We start from the raw sequence: 23,685 nt of genomic DNA, 5'->3' as shown, positions 1-23,685 counted from the left end.
CATGACAGTTTTTCAATCGGTTTAATTATGCTTTCTTCTAAAAGCAGGTGGGTGCGAGAAAGAGCCGCAGGGGAGTGTTAAAGGAGGGAAAATGGGTTAGATGGTTAGTGGAAAGATCCAGAAAGAGCTCTACAATGAGAAATGTCTCCAGGTGCCGCTACAGCTTCCCTGTGGTGCTGCTGACGGTTAATTACAACACTCAAATCCATGGCACTGTCATTTGAACTGATCTCTATAACTCACAGCCTCTGGAAATGTTCTCTGGAAATAGCTGAGATGACAAGAGGTGTAGGCTGGTGCCCCAGCCTTGTTAAACGGACAAGCTGAGTTCTTAGAGGGTCTGCAGAACTTGTCAGAAGTCTATAAAGTTCCTCCCAAACTGGAAACCCAAACCACACTTATGGCAAGGAGTCTACCATGCCGGATGACTGACTAGAACCTCTAGATTGTGGAGAGTTAGAATGTTACAACCCAGAGCCAATGATCTTTGTCTTTTCTTAGTCCGTTTAAAAGCCATTTATTGCTTACCCCCAGTGTCTGACCTAACATCCTTTGAACTTAATAAAACCTATAAAATGTATTCTTCCCAGATCACAGGTGTCTACCAACCCCAAAGCTAAGATGTCATTGACTTACTGCAGAGTTCTGTCCCCTGCCTCAGCTGCCACCACACAGACAGACAGACAGACACACACACACACACAGACACACAGACACACACAGACACACACAGACACACACACACACACACACACACACACACACACACACACTTGCCCTCCCATCAATGTATTTGGCAAATGCCTTGACTTATGAATTTCTTGTGTAATTGATGAAATCTCATGTAACACTTTTAGGTTGGAACATGTTACCCAGGGCAACCTGAATTTGTTTCCCAGCCATGGTTACTCCTATGTGGCTCAAGAATAAACTACCTCTTCCTTCATTTGAAGTGAGAGCAGAGTTTTATGTGAACAAGTCCTGGGTGGTGATGTGACATCAGTGTTACTAGACAGTTCATGTGCTGTGACCACTATCATCAAACTTTTCTGACCAGCTGTGGTGGTTTGAACGTAATTGACCTCCATAATTGCATAGGGAGTTGCACTATTGGAGATGTGGCTTTGTTGAAATAGGCATGGCCTTGTTGGAGGAAGTGTGTCACTGTGTGTGTGTAGGGGGACTTTGAGGTCTCCAATGCTCAAGCTACACCCAGTGTCACAGTCCACTTCCTGTTGCCTGCATATCAAGATGTAACCAGCACCATGTCTGTTTGCACACCGCCATGCTCACCACCCTGATGATAATGGACTGAACTTCTGAAGACGTAAGCCACCACAATGAAATGTTTTTGCTTTATAAGAGTTGCCATGGTCATGGTGTCTCTTCACAGCAATAGAAACCCTAACTAAGCCACCCATACTATTCACATTTTAAAAAACTCAACACTTCAACACTTTTCAGTTGATATCTAAAATTTTTCATCATCATCATGGACATTGTAAAACCAATTTTATCTCTCTTTTAAATGAAATCTAAATGTCATAACGAGTAAAAGTCCATCAACACTGATGGAAAAGCACATGAGCTAGCACCTTTTCATGGGTGAAAATTTCACATTCATCCCTTACCCCTAAATCATACTTTAGCTTCCAGATTTATCCAAATAGAACTTTCAGCCTAAAAGTATAAACCCATCACTCAAAAACTGTGTATGTTAGAAAAAAAATGTAGATTTCTGTAACCGTAGTAAATACATTTTCTATATTGTTAAATTATAATGATTCATTGCATATAACTAATAAAAAAGATAAATATTATACATTTTGATTACTAGGCATGGAAGGTAAATATTGTTGGGAGCACAGTTTAATGAGGTGTGCTCTTTCAAGTTGTCTGTGTTCCAGGAAGTGAGTGTTTGTTAGAGCAGGTGAAGCTCAACCCTAGCTCTCTTCTCTTGTCTTGATTTTCACTTTTACAGACAGAAGCCTGGGGAGACCTTGTTAATGGGAATACTTTGCTGAGAATCTCTGCACTGGAAATTTATGGACCATAATTTGTAGTGCTTTATGACAATGGTTTCTAATTCCTTGTCAGCAAACAGTTCAATGATGTCCTTTTTTAATTTTCTAAATGCTAAAGACTAGAAACCCCTTGACTTTGGAGGGGAAGGTAATGTGTTCTCTGTGTAGCCCAGGATGGCCTCAAACTCTAGATCTTTCCAGCAGCAATCCAGCTTTCATAAGGATTAGCTCCCCATTCATGAGGGTTACCTCCTTTTTCAACATATCCAACTGTCCCTTTGACTGGGACCTTGAAGAGTTTTATTCAACTTAGCCAGTGAGAAGTCTTCTCCATTTGTGAAGTGGGAGAACTAACATGGTCTGCTAAGAAGGCGGAGCCACTTAGGAAGGACCCTGGATGAGGGGCTGACAAACTGAAAACTGTCTGTGTTCAAGAATGATTTGGATAATTTTGCGTACCCCGTTATCCCCCAGGGTCACACAAATCTCCACTGGACAACAATGCCCGTGGTATATTTACAACCAAACATCCAACATTGATAGGTTGCATGTATCTATTACCTGCATTATTCCTCTTGAAAGCAAGATCTGCTCCCATGGATCCCAATGACTTAGGAAACAGTTGATTGTTCCAAGCGTGTGAGTTTATATCCTTGCCACTGGCTACCAAAGATACATTCTTGGGGTTCACACCTAAAAAGAACAAAGCAGTCATTTTCAAGGTTAGAGCGTGAATGTGAACTCAAAGGAAGATAGGTTTAAACACAGTCTAGACATCCTGGGGATGGGAGGCTAGGGATAAATATAGGTTAAAGCATAGCCAATGTTTGCTCCCTTTAGTGAACTCTATCACGGTCCTGAGCCCTGAGCACAAACCTAGAATACTGACAGCATATACTTCACCACCTGCAATATACATAGCAATAAACACTTGACACTCCTGTGAGATACCTCATAAAAAAAAGGAGGAACATTTTCCTGCAAAACCATGATATCTCTTACTTGCTTCAAATGCATATTGGGCCAGACCCTTGGTAAACAGCTGGCATAACAGGGAAGAAAGATGTGTTCTGGGACTTAGGGAAACCCAAGAAGTTCTTACTACAGGATATAGCAAATACCTACAGCTCATCTCCTGGGGTTGAAAGGGTGTTGAAGATGCACTTGGGAAGAGGATGGTTTTTGTTTTTTGGTTTTTTGAGACAGGATTTCTCTGTGTAGCCCTGGCTGTCCTGAAACTCATTCTGTAGACCAGGCTGGCCTCAAACTCACAGAGATCTGCCTTCCTCTGCCTCCCGGGTGCTGAGATTAAAGGTGTGCACCACTACCAATCAGCTGTGAAGGATGGTTTTTATTATGTTTTTCTGAAGTCTGAAATGTCAGTTCCGTCTTGGGCTTTGTGCTATTGGTCAAAGGGAGTCTTTCCAACGTGTTTCTAAAAGGTCTGAGCACATCCTGAGTCTGTTTGCTTTTGAATGATTATTACTCAGCTGAACTGGAATGTGGACACTTTACAGGGTCTAAGCCTGTGGGTTACAAGCCCTTCCTAGCTAATGCTGATGTCATCACTGAAGGAGTTAGAACTGTTCCCTGGTAGGCAGAACTTCCCTGCTCACATCCTGACTTCCTTAGGAAGACTTCCTGTGGATGAGACATAAATTAGTGTTTCTTCTGAAACCAGAATTACGGAGCTTGAAGAGCACGTGATTGGTTCTTGGAGGAAGCACTAGTTGAATAAATAGCTTCCCTTTCTTATAGGACTAACCCCTGTGGATCCAGCTTCTGACAGAACACTTACAAATGGAGCTTCGATGGGCAGTTACCTGAGGAAGAAGATGCAGTAGGTGAAAGGGGAGGACAGGGCTGACAGGAGGAGTCAGGAGCAAGGAAAGGTCAGGAAGGAGCAAGTCTGAGCAAGGCCAGCCTTGGACATACATGAAATGTCATATTTTTATACAAACTAAAAAAATTGAGATTGAAAAGGAAGGTGCAATAAAATACATTTTTTTTTTTATTAAAAAGTTTACTCAGCCAGGGCCGGGCGGTGGTGGCGCACGCCTTTAATCCCAGCACTCGGGAGGCAGAGCCAGGCGGATCTCTGTGAGTTCGAGGCCAGCCTGGTCTCCAAAGCGAGTTCCAGGAAAGGCGCAAAGCTACACAGAGAAACCCTGTCTCGAAAAACCAAAAAAAAAAAAAAAAAAAAAAAAAAAAAAAAAAGTTTACTCAGCCAGGCGTGGTGGTGCACGCCTTTAATCCCAGCACTCAGGAGGCAGAGGCAGGCTGGTCTCTGTGACTTTGAGGCCAGCCTGGGCTACAGAATGAGTTCCAAGACAGCCAGGACTACACGGAGAAACCCTGTCTCAAAAAAAAAAAAAAAGTTTACTCAAAAGGAAGTGTGGTCCTGGGGAGGTGGCTTAGTGGGTAAACACTCTCTGTACAAGCTTGAGGACCTGGATTTGGGTCCCCAGCACCAAGGTAAAAAGCCAGTTGCAGTGGTGCGCACTTGTAATCCTAGCACTAAAAGGTGGGTTTAGGAAGGTTCCAGAGCCTTGCTAGCTAGCCAGTCTAGATAACCTGTGAGCTCAGGTTCAGTACCTCCAAGAGTAAGGTCGTGAGAGAAGAAACCCGAAGTTGACCTCGGCCCTCCACATGTGCATACATAGGTACATGCACCTGCACAAGCATGGACATACACCACACATACTCACACAAGGAAATGTGAGTGGGGGAGATTAGAAATCTCTTTCAGTGAACACAGTGTTCATAAATGTTGTTCAATAAAGAATGGCTTATGAATATTCAAACTCTTTTGTTAATGCAGCCATGGCAATAATCTTAAATGGGTACATTTTTGGTCTGAAAACTTTCTATTTATAAAAGTGAGCATAGTGGCACATGCCTTTAACCCAGAATTCAGGAGGCAGAGGCAGGCAGATCTCTGTGAGTTCGAGGCCAGCCTGGTCTACAGATCGAGTTCCAGGACAGCCAGGGCTGTTACACAGAGAAACCCTGTCTTGAAAAACAAAAACAAAACAAAAACAAAAACAAAAAACCCAAAACCAAAACAAACAAAGAAAGACAACCTTTCTACTTATATAAATTTTTGTGCATTCCAATAATTAAAATCATTTGAACAAAAAAAAATGGCACTCTAGTTAAACTGTATTTTACAGCCTGTAGGATATCTTGAACCATGTAGAATTTTACTCTAGATTTCAGGAAAAAAAAAAACTTTTTTTTACATTTCCTTTTATTTTTTGCTAATATAATTACATCATTTCCCCCTTTCCTCTCTCCAAATCCTCCAATATTCCCTCTTGTATTCTTTCAAATTCAAGGTCTCTTTTTTCACTGTTACATGCATTTATGTACGTGTGTGTGTGAGTGTGTGTGTGTGTGTGTGTGTGTGAGTGTGTGTCTGTGTGTGTCTGTGTGTGTCTGTGTGTTCTTAAATATATCCGCTCAGTCTGTATAATGTGATTTGTATGTTTTCAGGGCTGACCATTTGGTATTGCATAACCGTTTGGTGTGCTTTTCCCTGGAGAAGACGATTTCTCCCACTCTCCGCATCCCTTAGTTGCCTGTGGTTCTTTGGTTGCGGCCTCAGGGTCTCCCTGCCCCCCCCCCTTTCAGGTATGTCTATTGTCCTTCAGCTCACGGTTAGGCAGTCATGTTGGTGAGACTTTCTGGGTGTAGCTTCTGACATTCCTAGGAGACACAGTCTCCCAGCAGACTCCCTGGTCCCCTGGCTCTCACAATCTTCCCACCCCTCCTACACACTGTTCTCCGAGCTTTAGGTGTGGGAGTTGTGTAGCAGATGTGTCCAGTGGGACTGGGCTCCACAGCTCTGCATTCTGATTGGTTGTGGTTTTCTGTAGTGGTCTCTGTTTGTTGCAAAGAGGTTTCGTTGATGAGGGGTGAGGACTACACTTATCTGTGGGTATAAAGGCAAATATGTAGAGTGTCATTAGACATCATGCTGGTTTAAGAAGGTGGTGGTTTTAGGTTCTCCTCTTTGACTTCACTAGCCCCAGGCAGGTACTTTCCTTAAAGTGAATACATCCACTATTGACGATAACTGGTTTTGGTTTTGGTTTGTTTTTTTTTTTTTTGCCTGCATGCATGTCTGTGTGAGGGTGTCAGATCTCCTGGAGGTAGAGTTACAGGTAGTTGTAAGCTGCCATGTAGGTGCTGGGAATTGAACCCAGGTCCTCTGGAAGAACAGCCAGTGCTCTTAACCACCGAGCCATCTTTCCAACCTGAAGATAACTGTTTTAATTCAAGTTTTTAAGACAAATATTCTGATTTTATTGGAAACAGATACAGGCTAGAATTGCAAATTGTGAGTGGATGAGCCTTGACTGGACATCTATGGACCAACTAGGAAGAGGCAGAAATACAGTTCGATGTGCTAATGATACAATACATCACTACATAACGATTTCTTGCCTCGAGGATAGTTTAAGAAGTCTGTTAGGAAATACTGGCAGAGCACCTACTGTGTGCCTAGCAGTGGACAGGAGAAAAGTACTGAGCATGACAGACCAGTTTCTGCTCTTGGGCTCTTACAGTCTAATATGGAGGGCGACACTATTATTCACTGGATGATTAGGAGTGTCAAATTGCTTAGAAAAATATGGTCTCAAGAAGGCCAATAACTGAAGCAACCAAGTCTTCCTTTTCAAAAAAGCAGTTCTGGGCCAGCAAGATGGCTCAGCAGGTAAGGGTGCTTCTTGTGTTAGCTGAGAGAGCTGAAGTTGACCTGGGTGGTCCTCGTGGTGGAAGGAGAGAACTCACAAGTCATCCTCTGCCCTGTGTGTGCACACATGCACACTCTAAAAATCAGTGAGAAAAAGTAAGAAAAGCAATTTTCAGCTAAGCCATGACCACAATCAGGTTTAGGGGTGTGCTCCTGGGTGGGGCATCAGGGTCAGCTAAGGATCTGTCTATCCAGGGAGAGGGCTAAGAGATGCACAGTGCAGAGGCGGCCGGGGCAGAGTGGTGCAGAGCGGAGCGGGGAGCGGGCTCTGTGGCCACACGTTAAACTGGATCAGGGGGGCTAACCCAGGAATGTCAAAGCGCACAGACTTAACAGGCTCGAGGGACGATGGAGAGTGATGAGGGGGAGAGAGACGGTTCCACGGAACAGGATTTCAAAGGTGCTACGGAATGAATCCTTCCAGTGTCCAGCAGTGGTGACACTGGCTCCTGGAGCGAGTCTTAGCTTTAGGGTGACACCAGGGGGCACCACTGAGACTGAGAAGTGTTAGTGTTTTTGCTACATACTCTATCTACAGCCATCTTTCAGTAATTAAGTGTCTAAGGCTTACAGGGTGAGAGGTCAGGCGACTTCGGTCCCATTATGAGCAGTACACACCGGCCCTCAAGGCCTCACTCCAAGTGCACACGCTGGTCGGTAGCAGGTCACACCTACAACACTGGCATCTCTTTCCTGAAGGCCAGTGCTACAGATCCATCAGTCCTAGGATGAGGTCAGGCTTTCTCGCAACCATAGGGTCCAACTGACTCCTATAATCCTGAGGGTTGATCTAAGGCAGTGGTTCTCAATCTTCCTAATGCTGCGACCCTTTAATACAGTTCCTCATGTTGTGGTGACCCCAACCATAAAATTATTTCACTCCTACTTCATAACTAATTTTGCTACAGTTATGAATCATAATGTAAAGATCTGATATGTAACCCCAAAGGGGTCGAGACCCACAGGTTTGAGTACCACTGATCTAAGACTTTTCATGTACTTGGCTTTAGGGTTAAAAAGTAGGCCCTCAATGTATTATTCTTTTTTAGTTATAAAGATATTCAATTATAAAAATAATTATGGAAGTTGGGCAAAGTGGCGCATGCCTTTAATCCTAGCACTCAGGAGGCAGAGGCAGGTGGATCTCTGAGTTCGAGGCCGGCCTGGTGTACAGAGTGAGTTCCAGGACAGCCAGGGCCGTTACACAGAGAAACCCTGTCTCGAAAAACCAAACAAACAAAAACTATGAGTCAACACAGGCACCAACAATGGCCTTCTCTCCTGTTCCTTGTCTGCTAATTCAGAGTTGCTGGTTCAGACCAGATAATCATAAATGGTTGTTCAAATGCCTGAACTTAACCCAGTCTCATCCAGCCTGAGGGAAGATCTCAGGACACTCCAGCCTGTTCCAGGCTCAAGTTCAGTTATAAACAACCTTTTGTCATTGAGTCCAATTCTCAGGTCTCATTTACAGCTATACTTCCCATTTGAAGTAACTTGTGGAATCTGTTAGGTCTTTCTTCACAAAAAGGAAGTGATAGGACATATCGGACAGCTTGACCTATATTCCTAAAAGCCATATTGGGAAGTGGAACATGAAAATAGGGGTGCTTTGAGCTCCTAATCCTTTGCCAGTGACTTACGGTAGGTCATTCCTACCATCAGAGACCACTAAACTTCATAGAAATGTCCCTTACATTATTTTTCTTCCTTTTGGTTTTTTGAGGGTTTCACTGTACTGTAGCCCTGGCTGTCCTGGAACTCACCCTGTAGACCAGGCACCCACCTGCCTCTGCCTCCCAAATGCTGGGGTTATTGGCATGTGACAGCACCTCCTTACTTTGTATTTTCCTCAACAGGGAGTAGTCCCCCTAAATCTGTTCTGGGATACCTGAATGCTTGCTCTTGATTCCTCGCACTTCCTGAAGGACTGCAACCCCCTACTCATCCCGTCCTCTCCTGAATCATCAGTTTCTACCATCCACAAGGGACCACTTCCTCCCACATGTAAACCTACTCTTTCCTGCTGTTCCATATCTTCACCCAGGCTTACCTATCAGCAAAGCCCATTGTTCACCACCACATCTGCATCATACCCACTTCCACCTCTGCTGCCTCTGCTGTGGACACATGCAATACCATCTTGACTGTCTCTTCATCTACTAGAGCCTCTAGCCTGTTCTTCCCAGCAGCCAGAAGCAGCTTGTAAACACATACAGCATGTTGTTTAGGACACAATATTTTTTTAAATTTATGTTTTGTAAAAACTTGTGATGAGGGTGTCTAATTACTTTAATAAAATTGAACACGTACTAAATAAATGGACAGCATTGTTTAGAGAGGCTTTGGGGAAGCAGGCGAATCGTTTGGTGTTCTGCATTTTCTTTTTCTTTTTTTCTCTGATGGTGCTGGGGTAGAAGCTGGGCCTGTGCATGTTAGGCGAGTGTACTGCCACTGAGCTATTTCCCAGCTCTCGGCTCTGTATTTTTGAACAGACTTACTTCCTTTAGTCACAGACACAAGAAGCTCATGGCAAGAGGCATAGCTTCCCAGGAGTCCTGGGACTCTGCTTCTCCTTCTCTGGTGCCCCCTTCCAGAGATACCAAGGCACTTTACCCTATCAAGACTCTGACTAACATTAAACATTTTTGTTGTTTTGAACCAGGGTATCAGATAGCTCGGGCTGGCCTGGAATCCCTAATCCTCCTAATCCTCCAGCACCTCTGAGTGCTGGATTAAGTGGTTAACTATTAAGTGGTAAATTTTCTCTACTTACCTGGAAGGTATCTTGATTGTTTCAAATAGTACTGCTTAGCTGTTGAAGCAGTTGACAAGTCTGTATCGGACTTTAAGGAAACAGCCGCATGTAAACTCCTGTTTTCCCCCTTGTGGGTGGAGTCTGGCGGTCCCGACTCTGGAAACCTTGAAAGTCAACACAAAGCACCAGTCAGAGTGTGAAAACCAGTAGTTCTCCCCCATCTCCTTCAGTGACTCAAATGAGTTGATGCAAAGCACGAGGCCGTCTGCTGTCGGGATTGCTGAATGCCAACTCCCTCCATATCTCTGCCAGCACAGAGCCCATTTCTGACTGGACAGGATGCGGTAGAACCTCTATAGCAGTTTATGGGTATGTAATCTAGTTGAACTCTTCTGGAATTGCTTCAGTCATAATGTTAGAAGACCACACGGCAGCCACGGCCACCTCTACCCGCCACTAAAGTCATTTCTATCTAGGCAGGTTGTTTTGGGCAGGACACTGGCCGCCCATTCTAGAGGAGCTCTAGACACAGCAGCACTGTTTGATTGGGATGGGTCACCATATCTGGCTTCTTGCCCTCTTATTCCCCTGTAGTTTTACTACTTCCGGAAGTTCTCCCCATGCTTTATCCTCCACCCACCTCTCCCAGGGGACTGAACTAGGCTCTCGTACATACAAGGCAAACACTCTACATTGAACTACACTCCAACCCCTTTCTCATTTGGAGACCAGATGTCCCTAAGTTGCCCAGGTTAGCTCTGAACTTGTGGTTTTTATCCTCTATGGTAGCTGGAATTACAGTGTGTGCTACATGGAGGCTTGCTCTGTGTGTGTGTGTGTGTGTGTGTGTGTGTGTGTGTGTTGTTATTTTAAAATGTGGCTTTTTAAACTCACTATGTAGGTAAGTGGCCTTGAAGTTCTGATCCCAGATGCCCTTGTCACTGGTGCCAAGTGCTGGAATAACAGGTATGTGTCATCAAGCCTGTTTTGGTTTGGTTTTGTTGTTGTTGTTGTTATTGTTTTGACCTGTTTTTATGGGGTGGGCTTTTTTGTTGTTGGGTTGTTTATTTTTTGAGACCAAGTATCAACTGTATAATCCAGGCTGGCCTTGAACCTTTGTATCTTTCTTCCTCAGACTCCAGAGCAGCTGGGACTACAGGCGTCAGCCAGTGAAATGTCCAGCGGTTTTCTCCTTAGAAGAAGGATGCACACAGAGCTCCAGCAGAGCCTCTGGAGCGGCCTATGCCGACCTCCTCATTCTGCCTTTGTTTAGCACCTCAGATTCTATCCGAGGACCACACAAAACCCACAGTGGCCGAGTAGTATGGCTCCTGTCTAATGGGACTGAATGGGGTTCTTCCCAAGTTCAAGTGCCGTAGGGAAGGAAATGTATGAGTCTAGATTAGGAGCTAGAGTGGTCCACACATGTGCTCCCTTGACAGTCTTTATGTGTCTTCAGAGGAATGACGCACCCGTGTGTGCCCTTGACAGGGTTTTTATGTGTCATCAGAGGTATACAAACTGCAAAGAGAAGATGTCTGCGCTACGCAATGCCAGCGTTCCTCTGACTGGTGACATGGCTGCCCTTCTTTGTTTTTGTTCCAGGGAGAAACGAAAATGAAAGTATGTTCCCAAAATGTTCAACAAAATTTAGCCCTTCCCTAATCAGAGCCGAGTAATGCAGGAAGGACAACCTAACTCCTGACAACAAGGACCTGCTGAACTTCCGGGAAAGGTTCAGAAATGATTTTCCAATGTTTTAACAAGAAGCAATCTAATAAATAACCCTTAACATCATCAGAAAATCGTGTATGTGGTGTTCTGCATTCTGTACACAGAAATGTGAACTTCAGGTGGGAATAAAGACATTCACAATTCCCTGGAGTGAGCTGGGTGTGGCTAGCTTGTACCTGTGGTCTGAGGTACTCAGGAGACAGGGTGGGGGACTACTCCAGTCTACAAGTGTGAGACCTGGCCTGGGCAGCATAGCTAGACTCTGTCTCAAAAACAAAACGAAATGAAAAAAAAAAACCCGCAGAGCAATATAAAAGCTGAATAAGAACTTTGCCCTACACACACATGAACACACCGATAATTCATTACTGTGAAAAGTCAAGATTCTCACATTCCTTTCTGGATGTATGAATTAAGATTTCTGGGGTTTGTAGAAGAAAGTATTAATTCTTTGTTGTCATATTTAATGGGTGAAATAAGGTTGATGCATGGTGAAATAAAGGTGATGTGTGGCAAGATACATTTCCCCGGAAAACGTACACTCTTACCGAAATGGAGACTCTTTCTTCTTCTTTTCCTTGAAGGCACCTATGCTCGGCTTCTTGGAATGGGAGGCTCCGAAGTCGCAGTCCTCAAAGTCGTCACAGCTGTCCCCGGACTTGAAGACAGTCTGGCCCCAGCGTCTCCGGGCTCCTTTATGGCCCAGTGTGTTGACTGGCTTCTGTGGTGAAAGAGTCAGCCGCTAAAGTCCTAGATTATCTAAGACTCACACAAGCCATTAGACAGCAAGGGTCTCAATTCCCAACTCCTCTTCCCTTCGCAATTAGGTGTCACTTAATGAAAGGACAGGTTCTGAGAAATGCATCCACGGTGACTGTCATCGTGTGGATGTCACAGAATGTACTTACGAAAACCTAGATGCTCCAGGCCCCCAGTGATGCTTTCTGTTCATTGACAACAAATATGTTCACATGCTATTATACTGAATACAGTTGATAACTGTAGGGGATGGTTACTACTTGTGTATCCAAGCATATGTAAATGTAGACAAGGTACTGTAAAGAGGCAGTGGTAGAACATACTTGTAGCATACACAACGGCCCAGATCCAACCCAGCTACCTAGTACCACACCCCCACCACCCCCCAAATAGAGGAAAAGGGCAGCAGGCACCTGAAGCAGCTAGCTGCATTCAGTCAGGAGCAGAAAGAGAATAAATACATGTCCACCTACAGGCTGCTCGGCTTGCTTCCTCTGTTTCAATACAGTACAGGACTCTAAGGAATAGTACCACCCAGTTTCAGGCTGGCTCTTCCCACATCAATGAACATAATCAAGATTATTCCCCACAGACATACTCGCAGGCCAACCTGATCGAGGCAGTCCCTCAATGGAGACTCTCACCCCAGATGACTCTAGAGTGTGTCACACTGACAATTCAAACCAACCATCACTGGGTACCAGAGGTCTGAGGTTCTGGGTTGACCTCTCATAGACAGACTCTAAAAAACTGAGACTTGGCTGGGAGCCTTCCTGCCCTTCTCCTTAAGTGGAAATAGCCTTATGGAGTAGACTGTGGTTGTCAAGTCCCTGTGTCTTTCAGCTGGGGTGACCTGGAATGTAAAGTCACTTGTTGAAAATCCTGACAACCCGAGTTCCATTCCAGGGACTGCAGGATGGAAAGAATGAACAGATTTCTGCAGGTTGCCCTGGAAACGCCACGAGTGCCCCTCCCCAAGAAATAAATACATATATTAAAAATTTAAAATTTATGTCTAATTGTCTTTGAATAGTGTTCCTGCTAGCAGGAACAAGGAATGAGGGAGAAGTTGTGGCCCAGGACAGACAGTGAGCTGCTTCCTATAAACTGATCAGAAAGTGGTCTGAGGCATGTGACGGAAAAACACACACACAGTTCAAAATAAGGAACGGAGCAGGGAAGGAAGGCTGGCTGCGCCGTGGGCAGGGGGATGCTGGAAGAAGGGCTCAGAAGTGCACGGAGCTGGTGACATCTGGATGGGATGGCAGGAAATGATGCCTGCCAACCTCTGCACCATCATTTACTTAGCCAGGAGGAACACTTTCCAAAACAAACAGGGCTAAAAGATCCAAAGCTCTGGATGCACAGAATCAACACAGCTGAGCTTCAACCGTCCTCAGCTGGACTGCCTTTTAGCGTGAGCAGAATGCCGATTCTGCCGAGCCATGTCAGGAAATACAGAGTGATCCTGCACATCTGGAGAGACTGGAAGGGGGCAGATATAAGTAATGCCTTTAAAAGAGAAAGTGAAATTTTGCAATCCATCCATCAATACTTTGTTACAGAATGAGGGCAAAAATTCTAGGAAATTGGTGGATCATACAAGCCACCATTTTTCACAGAGCTGTGACTCCATCTGATGTGGTGGGGAGTACATGGGAGCACTGGTCAAACTGGTGTCATGGGTTATCACAATCCCCTCAACCATGGAACAATCAGAGGCCAGTGAATGTGGATCAGTATGTTGTTTGATAATTTAACCAGTGATCAGCAGATCTATGCCTACCTAGAAGGTTCTAGCTGCTGCCCAAGAGCATCCTGCTTTTCTGTTCGTCATGCAGATACAGGAGAAGAAAGAGACAACTAAATAAACCCACAGATGTCAGGACTGTTAAACCCAGGAGAGAAAATCAGTATTCAAGAATAGCAAGTTTGGGAGGTAACTGAAATTTTAAACTCTTGAACCCTAGAGATGGAATATGCAAGTTGAAGTACAGAATATGTGATCTGCAGAAACATTTAGTAGCAAAACAGACTCAGAAATTCTCATGGATAGAACATTCCATCCCAGTTCTGGAATATGTTAGCTATATAATGATGAAGGGCTACTTATTAGGCACTTTAACTTGGTGAATAAGCCCAGGGGCTGAACACCGTGCACAGTTCTTAGAAACTGCTTAATAAATACGAACTTCCTTTTCTTTCCTCTCAGTGTGCACCAGCATCCGATGGCCTTCTGAAGGGGGCAAAGGAAATGCAGCGCTCCGTGGCCTGAGTGACCCTTCGGTTTTGGAAGGTTGGAACCTTCTAAATTCTGGAGTTATGTTGGTAAACAAATCAGACATATTTCTGATGTCACAGAGCTTACACTCCAGTAGAAGGGGGAAATGCTATACAACAACACTAGAAACAGAAATTAGCAGTGTGTTAGGAGGGGTTTGGTATTAGTGGGGGATGGGAGGGCTCATTTAAAGATGGTGAGAGTAAGGGGTGGACCAGGAACTAGACACAGTGTTTGGAAAGATCTGTGTGGGAAGAAGTCCAATGCCAATAGTCAGCCCTGAAAACAAACATACAGGTACAGACTGCACAGGCTGTATTTATATATTTGGGAACACACACACACACACACACACACACACACACACACACACACACACACACGCACACACGCGCGCGCGCGCGCGCGCGCGCGCGCGCACACACACACACACCAATAATGAAAAAGAGGCCATGATTTTAAAAGATACTAAGAAGGATACAAGAAGGTTTGGAGGGAGGGAAGGAAGGAGAAAATAATGTAATCATATTATAATCTCAAAAATTTAAAAATATATTAAAACAATATATTTTTAAAACCTTCCAGTCTGTTTGTGTTCATTATCAGTGAAAAACAGTATGCAATCCTTGGGAAAATCCTTAAAATTTAGGATCAGTGCTCTAGAGTGTCCAATTCCTTCTATGAATTCTTAAAAGATGCCTGCAGCATATGAATACTATTCCTTTATTCTGGAAACTTCTCATCGTCATCTTAAAATATTACCTTACCTCTTGCCAAACCTCAACCAAGAAAATCAAGGGCTTCGACCCAGAACAAGTGCCACACATACTCCACAGTTAGAATTGCACCAACAATCTAAAGTGTGGTTCTTGGCCACTTCCTACCCAAACTGTAGGCCACGCCATTTAAGGTATCCTTCCTGGCTACTCACCGTTTGCATGGTTTTGACGATACTTGGAAACATCACTGGTGGTGGTTTCTGGTGACCCTGCTGCTTTGGAGGTGGCTGGATTGCTGTGTTTTGTGGTGGCTGAATGGTCTGCAGTGGCTGGTGGCCCTGTTTTGGCTGGGGCTGCCCGGCAGGCTGATCAAGTATGTTTGGCAAAGGCTGAGGATCCCGTTCAGAGAAAGATGGCTTTCGTTCCAGTGGCTGTAGCTGCTTGTTTAAAGCCTGTTTTGCATCCAGATGGTGTGCGGAAGGGCCCAATACCTGACCGACTTGAAAATATGGGTGCTTCAGTGCCTGGAAAAGCATGAAAATAACATGCAAAATGTCATACTAATCAATGTTTCCAAGTTTAAATCATGTGCATCCTTAATGTAGGGCATACTGCTCATTATTAACAATGATTTTCTTGGTGGGAGTTCTGGGTATTGAACCTGTGGTCTTATACATGCTAACCATGAACTCTGCACTAATGAGGCCCAAGTAAGTAGGATCTGTGTAGGAGATACAAGGTTAGGCAATGCTGAGAACCCTGTAGCCAAAAGACAAACTTCCCAGGAGAAAGTGCCTTCCAGAACTGAAGCACACTGCTAAATCCACAGGTGCACATTCCTTGGATTTTGTCTCATCTTTTTAAATAAACTAGGCAAGGTGAACACATTGAGAATTTTTCTCTAACCAAATTATAAACAACCACATTCAGGTTCTCGGGATTGACCTCAGGACCTCAGTAAGTACCTGAACCTGCTGACCCATCTCGCTGGCCCCTCTTTCTTGTTTTCTGTTGGTTTTAATGGCTTGGTTTTTAAGTAGATACGCACAATCTTTAGTGATTTCTTCCTATGCCAGGACCATTGCTGTGGTGATTATCTCACAGGGCTGTTCTTGGAGGGTTTTGCTCTTTGGGGGCCTGCCACCCAGCTCCCAAATAAATTCACACACAGAGGCTTATTCTTAATTATGAATGCCCAGCCTTAGCTTCTTGTTTCTTGCCAGCTTTCCGTAGCTTTAAATTATCCCGTCTACCTTTTGCCTCTGTGCTTTTCCCGTTCTCTTACTTCTGTAAATCTTACTCTTACTCCGTGACTGGCTGTGTAGCTGGGTGGCTGGCCCCTGGAGTCCTCCTCCTTCTCCGGCTCCTTCTTCTATCCTCCCAGTTTTCTCCTTCTGTATATTCTCTCTGCCTGCCAGCCCCACCTATCCTTTCTCCTGCCTTTGTATTGGCTGTTCAGCTCTTTATTAGACCATCAGTGTTTTGCACAGGCACAGTAACACAGCTTCACGGAGTTAAACAAATGCAACATAAACAGAAGTAACACACCTTAGAACAACATTCTATAGCACGGGGCAACCACACTCCAGCCACCACTCTGATTACCTGTCTGTGCTCAGATACGCCTGGATTACTCTTGCTCTTTGGTTGTTGTAGCTAGTCTTTAGGAAACACATTAAGTTCATTTTTTTTTAATGAGGGAGGGGTAATTTTCACATGAAATTTATGCTAAATTTAAAGAATATAATAAAATTAATCATCTTTCTTTCTTTCTTTTTTTTTTGGTTGTTGTTAAGCCTTTGGCAAATAAAGGGATGACATTTTAAAGATGATGAGATTTGTGGCACAAAGTGCCACAATGCTACCCTCTTGTGGGAGTCAAAAGCTAAACCCCAATACTGCAGTCTCTTTTTTTTTTTTTTTTTGGTTTTTCGAGACAGGGTTTCTCTGTGTAGCTTTTGGAGCCTGTCCTGGAACTCCCTCTGTAGACCAGGCTGGCCTTGAACTCACAGAGATTCACCTGCCTCTGCCTCCTGAGTGCAAGGATTAAAGGTACATGCCACCACCACTCGGCCACGTCTCGTTTCTTGATACACACCGTGAACAAGAATCCTGCCCCTCAACCAAAGAAGTCCACTGTGTGCTGCTGAGAACAGGAATCTGCCTGACTCAAAGGTCACACCAGACTTATCATTAGTGCTGGCCTCCTTTCTCGCTCATTGGGACCACATGACACCATCATGCTGTGGCTCCATTTGCAATACTCTCCAAATTTCCCATGGCTCACTATTGCTTTGTTGCATATAGTGGGTGTCTTGGGTTTCAGTGATTATTGATCTTGGTAAAACATGGGTCAAGAATCGATGCCTTTGTAAAATTGCAAATCTAAAATTGCAAAACTTCACAAATTTAGAGGATGGAGAGATGGCTTAGTGGTTAAAAGCACTTACTGCTTTTGTAGAAGACATGGGTTGGGTTCCCAGCCCCTGTTGTGGAATATAATATTACTTTAACTATGTAAAAGTGTGTTGCATTTGTTTATGTTTCAGAATATCACTTTAACTATGTAAAGGTGTGTTGCATTTGTTTATGCTGCATTTGTTTAAATTATGTAAAGGTGTGTTGCTGTTTTACATTGCCTGCCTAAGGCACCTTATTGGTCTAATAAAAAGCTGAATGACCAATAGGCAGTAGAGGGATTGGTGGGGCTGGCAGACAGAGGGAATAAGTAGGAGGAGGAATCTAGGAGAGAGGGAGAGAGAGAGAGAGAGGGAGAGAGAGGGAAAGAGAAGGAGAGAGAAGGAGAGAGAGGGAGAGGAAGAGGAAGAGGAAGAGAAAGAAAACAAGGGAGAAAGAGGGAGACACTCAGGGCCAGCAAGCCAGACATGGAAGAAGCAGGAGAAGTAGGACATACAGAATGAAGGGTAAAAAGCCCCGAGGCAAAATGTAGATGAAGAGAAACAGTTAAAATAAGTTATAAGAGCTAGTGAGACAAGCATAAGATAAGGCCAAACATTCAGAACTAATAATAAGTTTCGTTTCCATGTCATGATTTGGGAGCTGGTTGGTGGCCCAAGGAAAAGCCTGCTACAAGCCCCTACATGGTGGCTCATAACCATTTACAGCCCCAGTTCCAGGGGATCCAATGCTCTCTTCTGGCCTCTGTGGGTTCCTGTACATACGTGGTGCACATCCATATACTGAGGCACACACATATACACATACACATGAAACAAATACTTTTTTTTTTTGAAACAAATACTTTTTAAAAACCCTCACTAGTTAAGAAGCTGTCCCCGGGAACTCCTCACCTGGCTTGCAGTTGGTCGTTTCTTTGGATCCCAGCTCAACATTTCTGTCATAAGCTGAATAGCCTCGGTACTGGCATTGGGAATGAGAGTTTTCAGGTTTATAGGAATGCACTGAGGAAAGCGGAAATTCATGGAGGAGGCAAGCTGGTATCCTTCTGGCCAATCACTCTGTTTAAGGATATATGCAAAGAGAAAATTGATTTTTGTAATTAATATAAAAACACAGGAGTGACATAGAAACCGTTCATGTGGGGAAACTTCAACTCTGAGTCAGATAAATAAATGTGTAAATAAAATACCAGACTCTACACCTTATGAAAAGAACATGGAACTGAGAGGGGGTAAAAATGAAAGAGTACATCTACAGATTTCCAAATATCAAACTCTTTCTGGTTTTTAGTCTTGGTGACAACTTAGTGACTGAATAAATAAGGACAGAAGCGTTATAAAGAGGCTGCGTCCTATGAAGATCCCTACACACCAGAGCAAGTCTACTGTTAAAGCACTTGGAGCTGGAAAATGGTCATCAGCGTCATTCATGCCTTAGCATCTACATTTATCTGTCAACTGTGAGGCCAGTGCTGGCTTCATTAGGCTATAATTCCATGTTATATTTATTAATTGCATCTTAGACAGTAAGGTCTACCCCAAAGGCAATAGCCATGGAGAGGTACTCAGAATTCAGTAGACCTAAAACCATAGCAGAGATAAAAATGGAAACCAGAAAAAAGGCTAAGAGAAAATAAGGTCTAGGGTCCCAAGGGTTAATGAATGAGGGATGGGCATTCACAGAACAGGCAGCACAGTCTCAGTGGGCTATCCTGGAGTCAGGATCGTCAGTCCAAACTTAAGCTCTAGGCAGACTCTCCCCTTACATTTCTTAAGGAAAAGCAACCACCTTTTTCTCCCTTCAAATCTGGTGGGATTCTGACTTCTTGCATTCCTTATTGCTCCCCAATTAAAAAAAAATGCTTGTAAGACAGCCATTAACATATAAAGCTATTTGAAACTGAAAACATCACACATCTCTGCTAAAGTGAGAAACAGAAGTCATAAAATGAAAAAGCAAAGTGGCAAGGAGTAGTACTCAAAGGTCGTGAGAACTCGGAAGCTAGAGTACTTACTTTCTTGGGAGTCCCTAACACTTGGCAAATTTTAAAGATTTCATCAACCTCACTTGTCCCTGGGAAAAGCGGTCTAAAGGTATAGAGCTCGGCCATTATACTTCCCACAGCCCACACATCAATGGGAGAGCTGTACACCGACGATCTTAGTAACACTTCAGGAGCACGATACCTGTGGAAACAGAAAACAACATGGAAAAGGCTGTTTCCAGGGTAATGTTGCAGGTGGATGGACAGCAGGAGTCAACTGTTTGCTCCGAGTTTCCATCAAGGCCCAAGGACAAAGTGCCTTCTGTCTATCAGGGACTTGGTGTGACACCTACTTCCTGACCACAGTTATTGGAGCTGGCTACAAATGTAGAGGAAATATCCATGTGGCTTGACATTGTGCTTTTATATCCATTGAACCACATCTTCTGGCTTCTATCACTTAATGCGATGATCTCCAGCTCAATCCATTTTCCTAAATATAATTAGGAATTTAGGACATAATTTCATTCTTTTTAACAGATGCCTACAACTCCACTGTGTATATATAGTTTATTTCTCCATTCACTAACTTTTCAAATGTATCCTGACACTACCTGGGACATTGGTGTATTCTGGTCTGCCCTTTATCAGCAATGATGACCCCTTGTGGTAGAAAGCAAATGCCAATGAGTATTTGCATTTGCTTCTCTTGATAAACAGAAAAGTACCAGTTTTTCACTAAAGATACACTTTGTTTTTGGAGACTGTTGTTGATGGGAGAGTTCATTCAAAATAATTTCTTCAGAAAGCATGCATTCCTCACTACAAGGATACTGCCACAAAGTACCACAACCTAAATGACTGAAAACACCAGTTTATTCTCTTAACACCTCCAGAGCGACAATTCTAATGTCAAGATGTGGCATGGCTGTGACCTCGGAAGGGTCTAGGGCAAAGCCAATTCCAGGCTGTGACGAAGACATCTTATGCCTATCTGACTTTGGTCTAACTTAATTACATCTACAAAGACTTAATTTCCAAGTGGGGTCATATACATGGGGTTCAAGGTTCAAAATATCTTTTAGAGGACACACAACCTAACCTACAACATCAAACAATGAAATTGCTGTAGGTTCATACGATGTAATACTCCTCGAAGACTGAACATTCAGGCAGCACTTAGTGCTTAGTTCTTGTGTGCCATGATGTCACCAACTGACATTCCAAAGGCTTGTGGCATGGTGGCTGGCATTCCCTATGCCTGCTAGAGGGTAGCAGTATCAAGTACTTCTGCCAACACCCCAACCAGAGGAGCAAGTGGAGGACCACTTCTGTCTTATAAACTTTGTCACATGATTTTGGGAAAATGTTGGATAAGGGGAGATGGGAAATTGCACTCATCTTTTATATTTAACCATGTGCCAAGGTGTAGGCTTGGTTCATGTCAGGCATGTCTCTAACATCACCAGGTTAGACTTCAAGGATCTCTCTCTCTCTCTCTCTCTCTCTCTCTCTCTCTCTCTCTCTCTCTCTCTCTCACACACACACACACACACACACACACACACACACACACACACACAGCAGAGGTCTACCAGGTCCACCCCAGCTTACTTCAGTGAAGCAGTTGCTAATGACACTGGCTAAGACTGACCTAGGCAAATCAGGACACCCAGTTGCTCTCTCGATCTAGACTCGGTCTTCAGATCTCCTCTCTTCTCCAACTGTACCATGTCCTCAGCACTGAGGACTCATAAGCATATGGCTCCAGTTCAGCCCTTGCCCCAGCTCTCAGTCCTTAATCCAGAGGTCGACTTTCAGATATTCACCCCAGTTTTTAGCAGTGAGTCATCTTTTTAGATCCTTCAGACAAAAACCTTTGAGTCTCTGATTCCTTTCTATCAGCACCCCCACCCCACCCCATCTGATACAGACTCAGAATCCCATACACTTCATCCCCTCCATGGCCAGGAGGTCCAGCTCCATACCATTTGCTTCCTGATTGAGAGTCTCCCTACTCCTGTCTTTGATTTCCTAAAATCTTTCACTGTGGCAGCCAGAGGAATGGCTGTAAATCCCAGCCAAGCACAGCACACTGCTCCACACAGCTGTTCCACGCTTCCCTGCTTTGTGTAGGTTCAAAAGCCAGTCCTCGGGGCTGGAGAGATGGCTCAGCCATTAACAGCTCCAGCTGCTCTTCCAAAGGACCTGGGTTCATTTCCCAGCACCCATATGGCAGCTCCCAACTCTGTAACTCCAGTTCCAGGGGATCCAACACTCTCACACAAACGTACATGCAAGCAAAACACCAATAAAACAAACACAATTTTAAAAAGCTAGTCCTCATATGGTGTACAAAAGGCCCCATGTGACCAGACACCCCTCATCTGCTCTGACCTCACTTCCCACAACTGCTTTTCTCACTGATTCTGCTCTCTGCAGAACTTGTTAAGACACGCTCCTGTCCCAAGGCCTTCACTCTCAGCATCTGTTTTAGTGTCTCCTTCAGGGCTATTGTCAGCGAGACTCCATTATAACAGCAGCATTCTTTCCCTCCTCACCGACTCCACTTCCCATCCCTTCTCCATGTTATTTCATTTATAATAATGTATTGCCATGTGATATACATGCACACTTGCTTTTACAAATATATACAGGAAAACACACTTAAACTCTCAAGTATAGCTTGATGAATTTTCCGCAAATAGAACACACTCATGGGCCCAACAAACATATCAAGAAAGGCATGCTACCAGTATCCTCAAAGGCTCATGAAACCACTACTCTAACTGGCAGCTTTCTTTAGTCTTGTACGTTGTACAAATGATGGTATTCATACAGAAGCTCTTTTTCTGTGTGGCTTTTGAGAAGCAGCCATGGTATTGCATGTCATCGTAGACTGTCCCTTTCTCCTGCTGAATAGTTTTCCATTGAGTAGAATGCGCTATGTTGATAGGCAGTTGGGACCGTGACAGGGTTTTGGTAACTCATACTATTTAGCATATTTGTGCTTGGCTGTCATGTAAGCTGCACGGGGAAGAGACTTCTCTTCTGTTTTGTTCATGGCCTTGTATTCCCAGTGCCTACAGTAATGTGTAGCACAGAACACAGTAGGTGTTCAGTGTTATTTGCTGAATGAATGATTGAGTGAAATCTTATTTCCTTCTCTTATTTCATTATCGGAATTGCCATGAGCCAATTCTTCCCTCTCTGTAAAGAACATAAAATCTCGACATTTCATTTTAAATACCAAATTTGGACCCTCTGGAAAGATAATTAACTATTTAACATAGGAAAATTTAGACATAAACGTTACCATCTGGTAGACACATAGTCAGTATATGGCGGCTGTGATCTTAATTCTCTTGCAAGTCCAAAATCAGCAATTTTCACCAGCTCTGGACCCATACAAAGCAAGTTTTCCGGTTTCATGTCCCTGTGAAAAAAGCCTGTGCAAGCAAGAGAGGAAAAATGCAGTAAGTTATCTTGTTTATTATCATCATCATATGACCTTTTGGTTTGTATAAAAAGAACCAAGCCCTCCTACTAGCAACATGGGGTTAGGAGAGGAAATGCCTTCTGTGGAAGAAGTAACGGTACGGAAACCTGCACACAACATATAAGGTCCTTAAAAACAACTGCCCATTTGACAAGTATTTTTAATTTGTGACTTTAGTAGATGTATATGAGGGGGAGATCCTGACACATTGGGACCGGCTCCTACTGTTCCACAACCTTATGGACTTCGGATGTGTTGTTATGACTGCTGTGTGACAAACGAGAAGGAAAAGGCACTGGAGAAGCTTGGCCATCGCTTCCTGACTCAGCTTGATTCGGTGTAGCTGGTCTCGTTCCTGCGGCTTAATACAGGACTCCCTGAGTTTAATCACATATTTGAAAAGTCCGCTGGACAAAAGAGACCCCGACATTTTAACTAATCTCCTCATTTATTTAACAGTTTATTTTTTCCTGACGGCTAAGTCTTTGAAAAACCCGGTAATGAAAATGCTCATTATTACCAACTCTGTATATGAAATAATGGTCAGTTACAGAGGCTAATGGGCAGCCCGGAGGAAATGGGCAGGAACAGGAAAACTGTGAGGGCTGTCCTTGAAAGTAAGCTTTAAGGGGATTCTTCCCTAAGGCGGGCTCAGGCGTTCGATTCTGAAGACCCCACTAGGGAGAAGAACTGTGGTTAGGACCAAAGGCATTCTGCAGAGGTTTGTGTCGGCTCGCTAAGCGTCAA

At 43.9% G+C, this 23,685-nt stretch overlaps 1 protein-coding gene across 4 annotated transcripts in view; it reads right to left on the bottom strand.

Moving 5' to 3' along the window:
* Mak (male germ cell associated kinase) overlaps nucleotides 1-23,685 on the bottom strand; it is a 49,846-nt gene that overhangs the window by 6,789 nt on the left and 19,372 nt on the right. For all 4 annotated transcript variants that reach the window (XM_059263133.1, XM_059263135.1, XM_059263132.1 and 1 more), the window contains exons 6-12: nucleotides 22,756-22,888; nucleotides 19,470-19,641; nucleotides 18,346-18,513; nucleotides 15,247-15,558; nucleotides 11,824-11,996; nucleotides 9,560-9,705; nucleotides 2,586-2,717 (exon numbers count right to left, since the gene is read on the bottom strand). In XM_059263133.1, the coding sequence (XP_059119116.1) occupies nucleotides 2,586-2,717; nucleotides 9,560-9,705; nucleotides 11,824-11,996; nucleotides 15,247-15,558; nucleotides 18,346-18,513; nucleotides 19,470-19,641; nucleotides 22,756-22,888 (1,236 nt within the window). The remainder of the gene's footprint in view (nucleotides 1-2,585; nucleotides 2,718-9,559; nucleotides 9,706-11,823; nucleotides 11,997-15,246; nucleotides 15,559-18,345; nucleotides 18,514-19,469; nucleotides 19,642-22,755; nucleotides 22,889-23,685) is intronic.

Source organism: Peromyscus eremicus, chromosome 5 (assembly GCF_949786415.1).
Source record: "Peromyscus eremicus chromosome 5, PerEre_H2_v1, whole genome shotgun sequence".
NCBI lineage: Eukaryota > Metazoa > Chordata > Mammalia > Rodentia > Cricetidae > Peromyscus > Peromyscus eremicus.
Note: the sequence above shows the minus strand (reverse complement) of the source record. Positions and strands in the feature narration are given on the sequence as shown.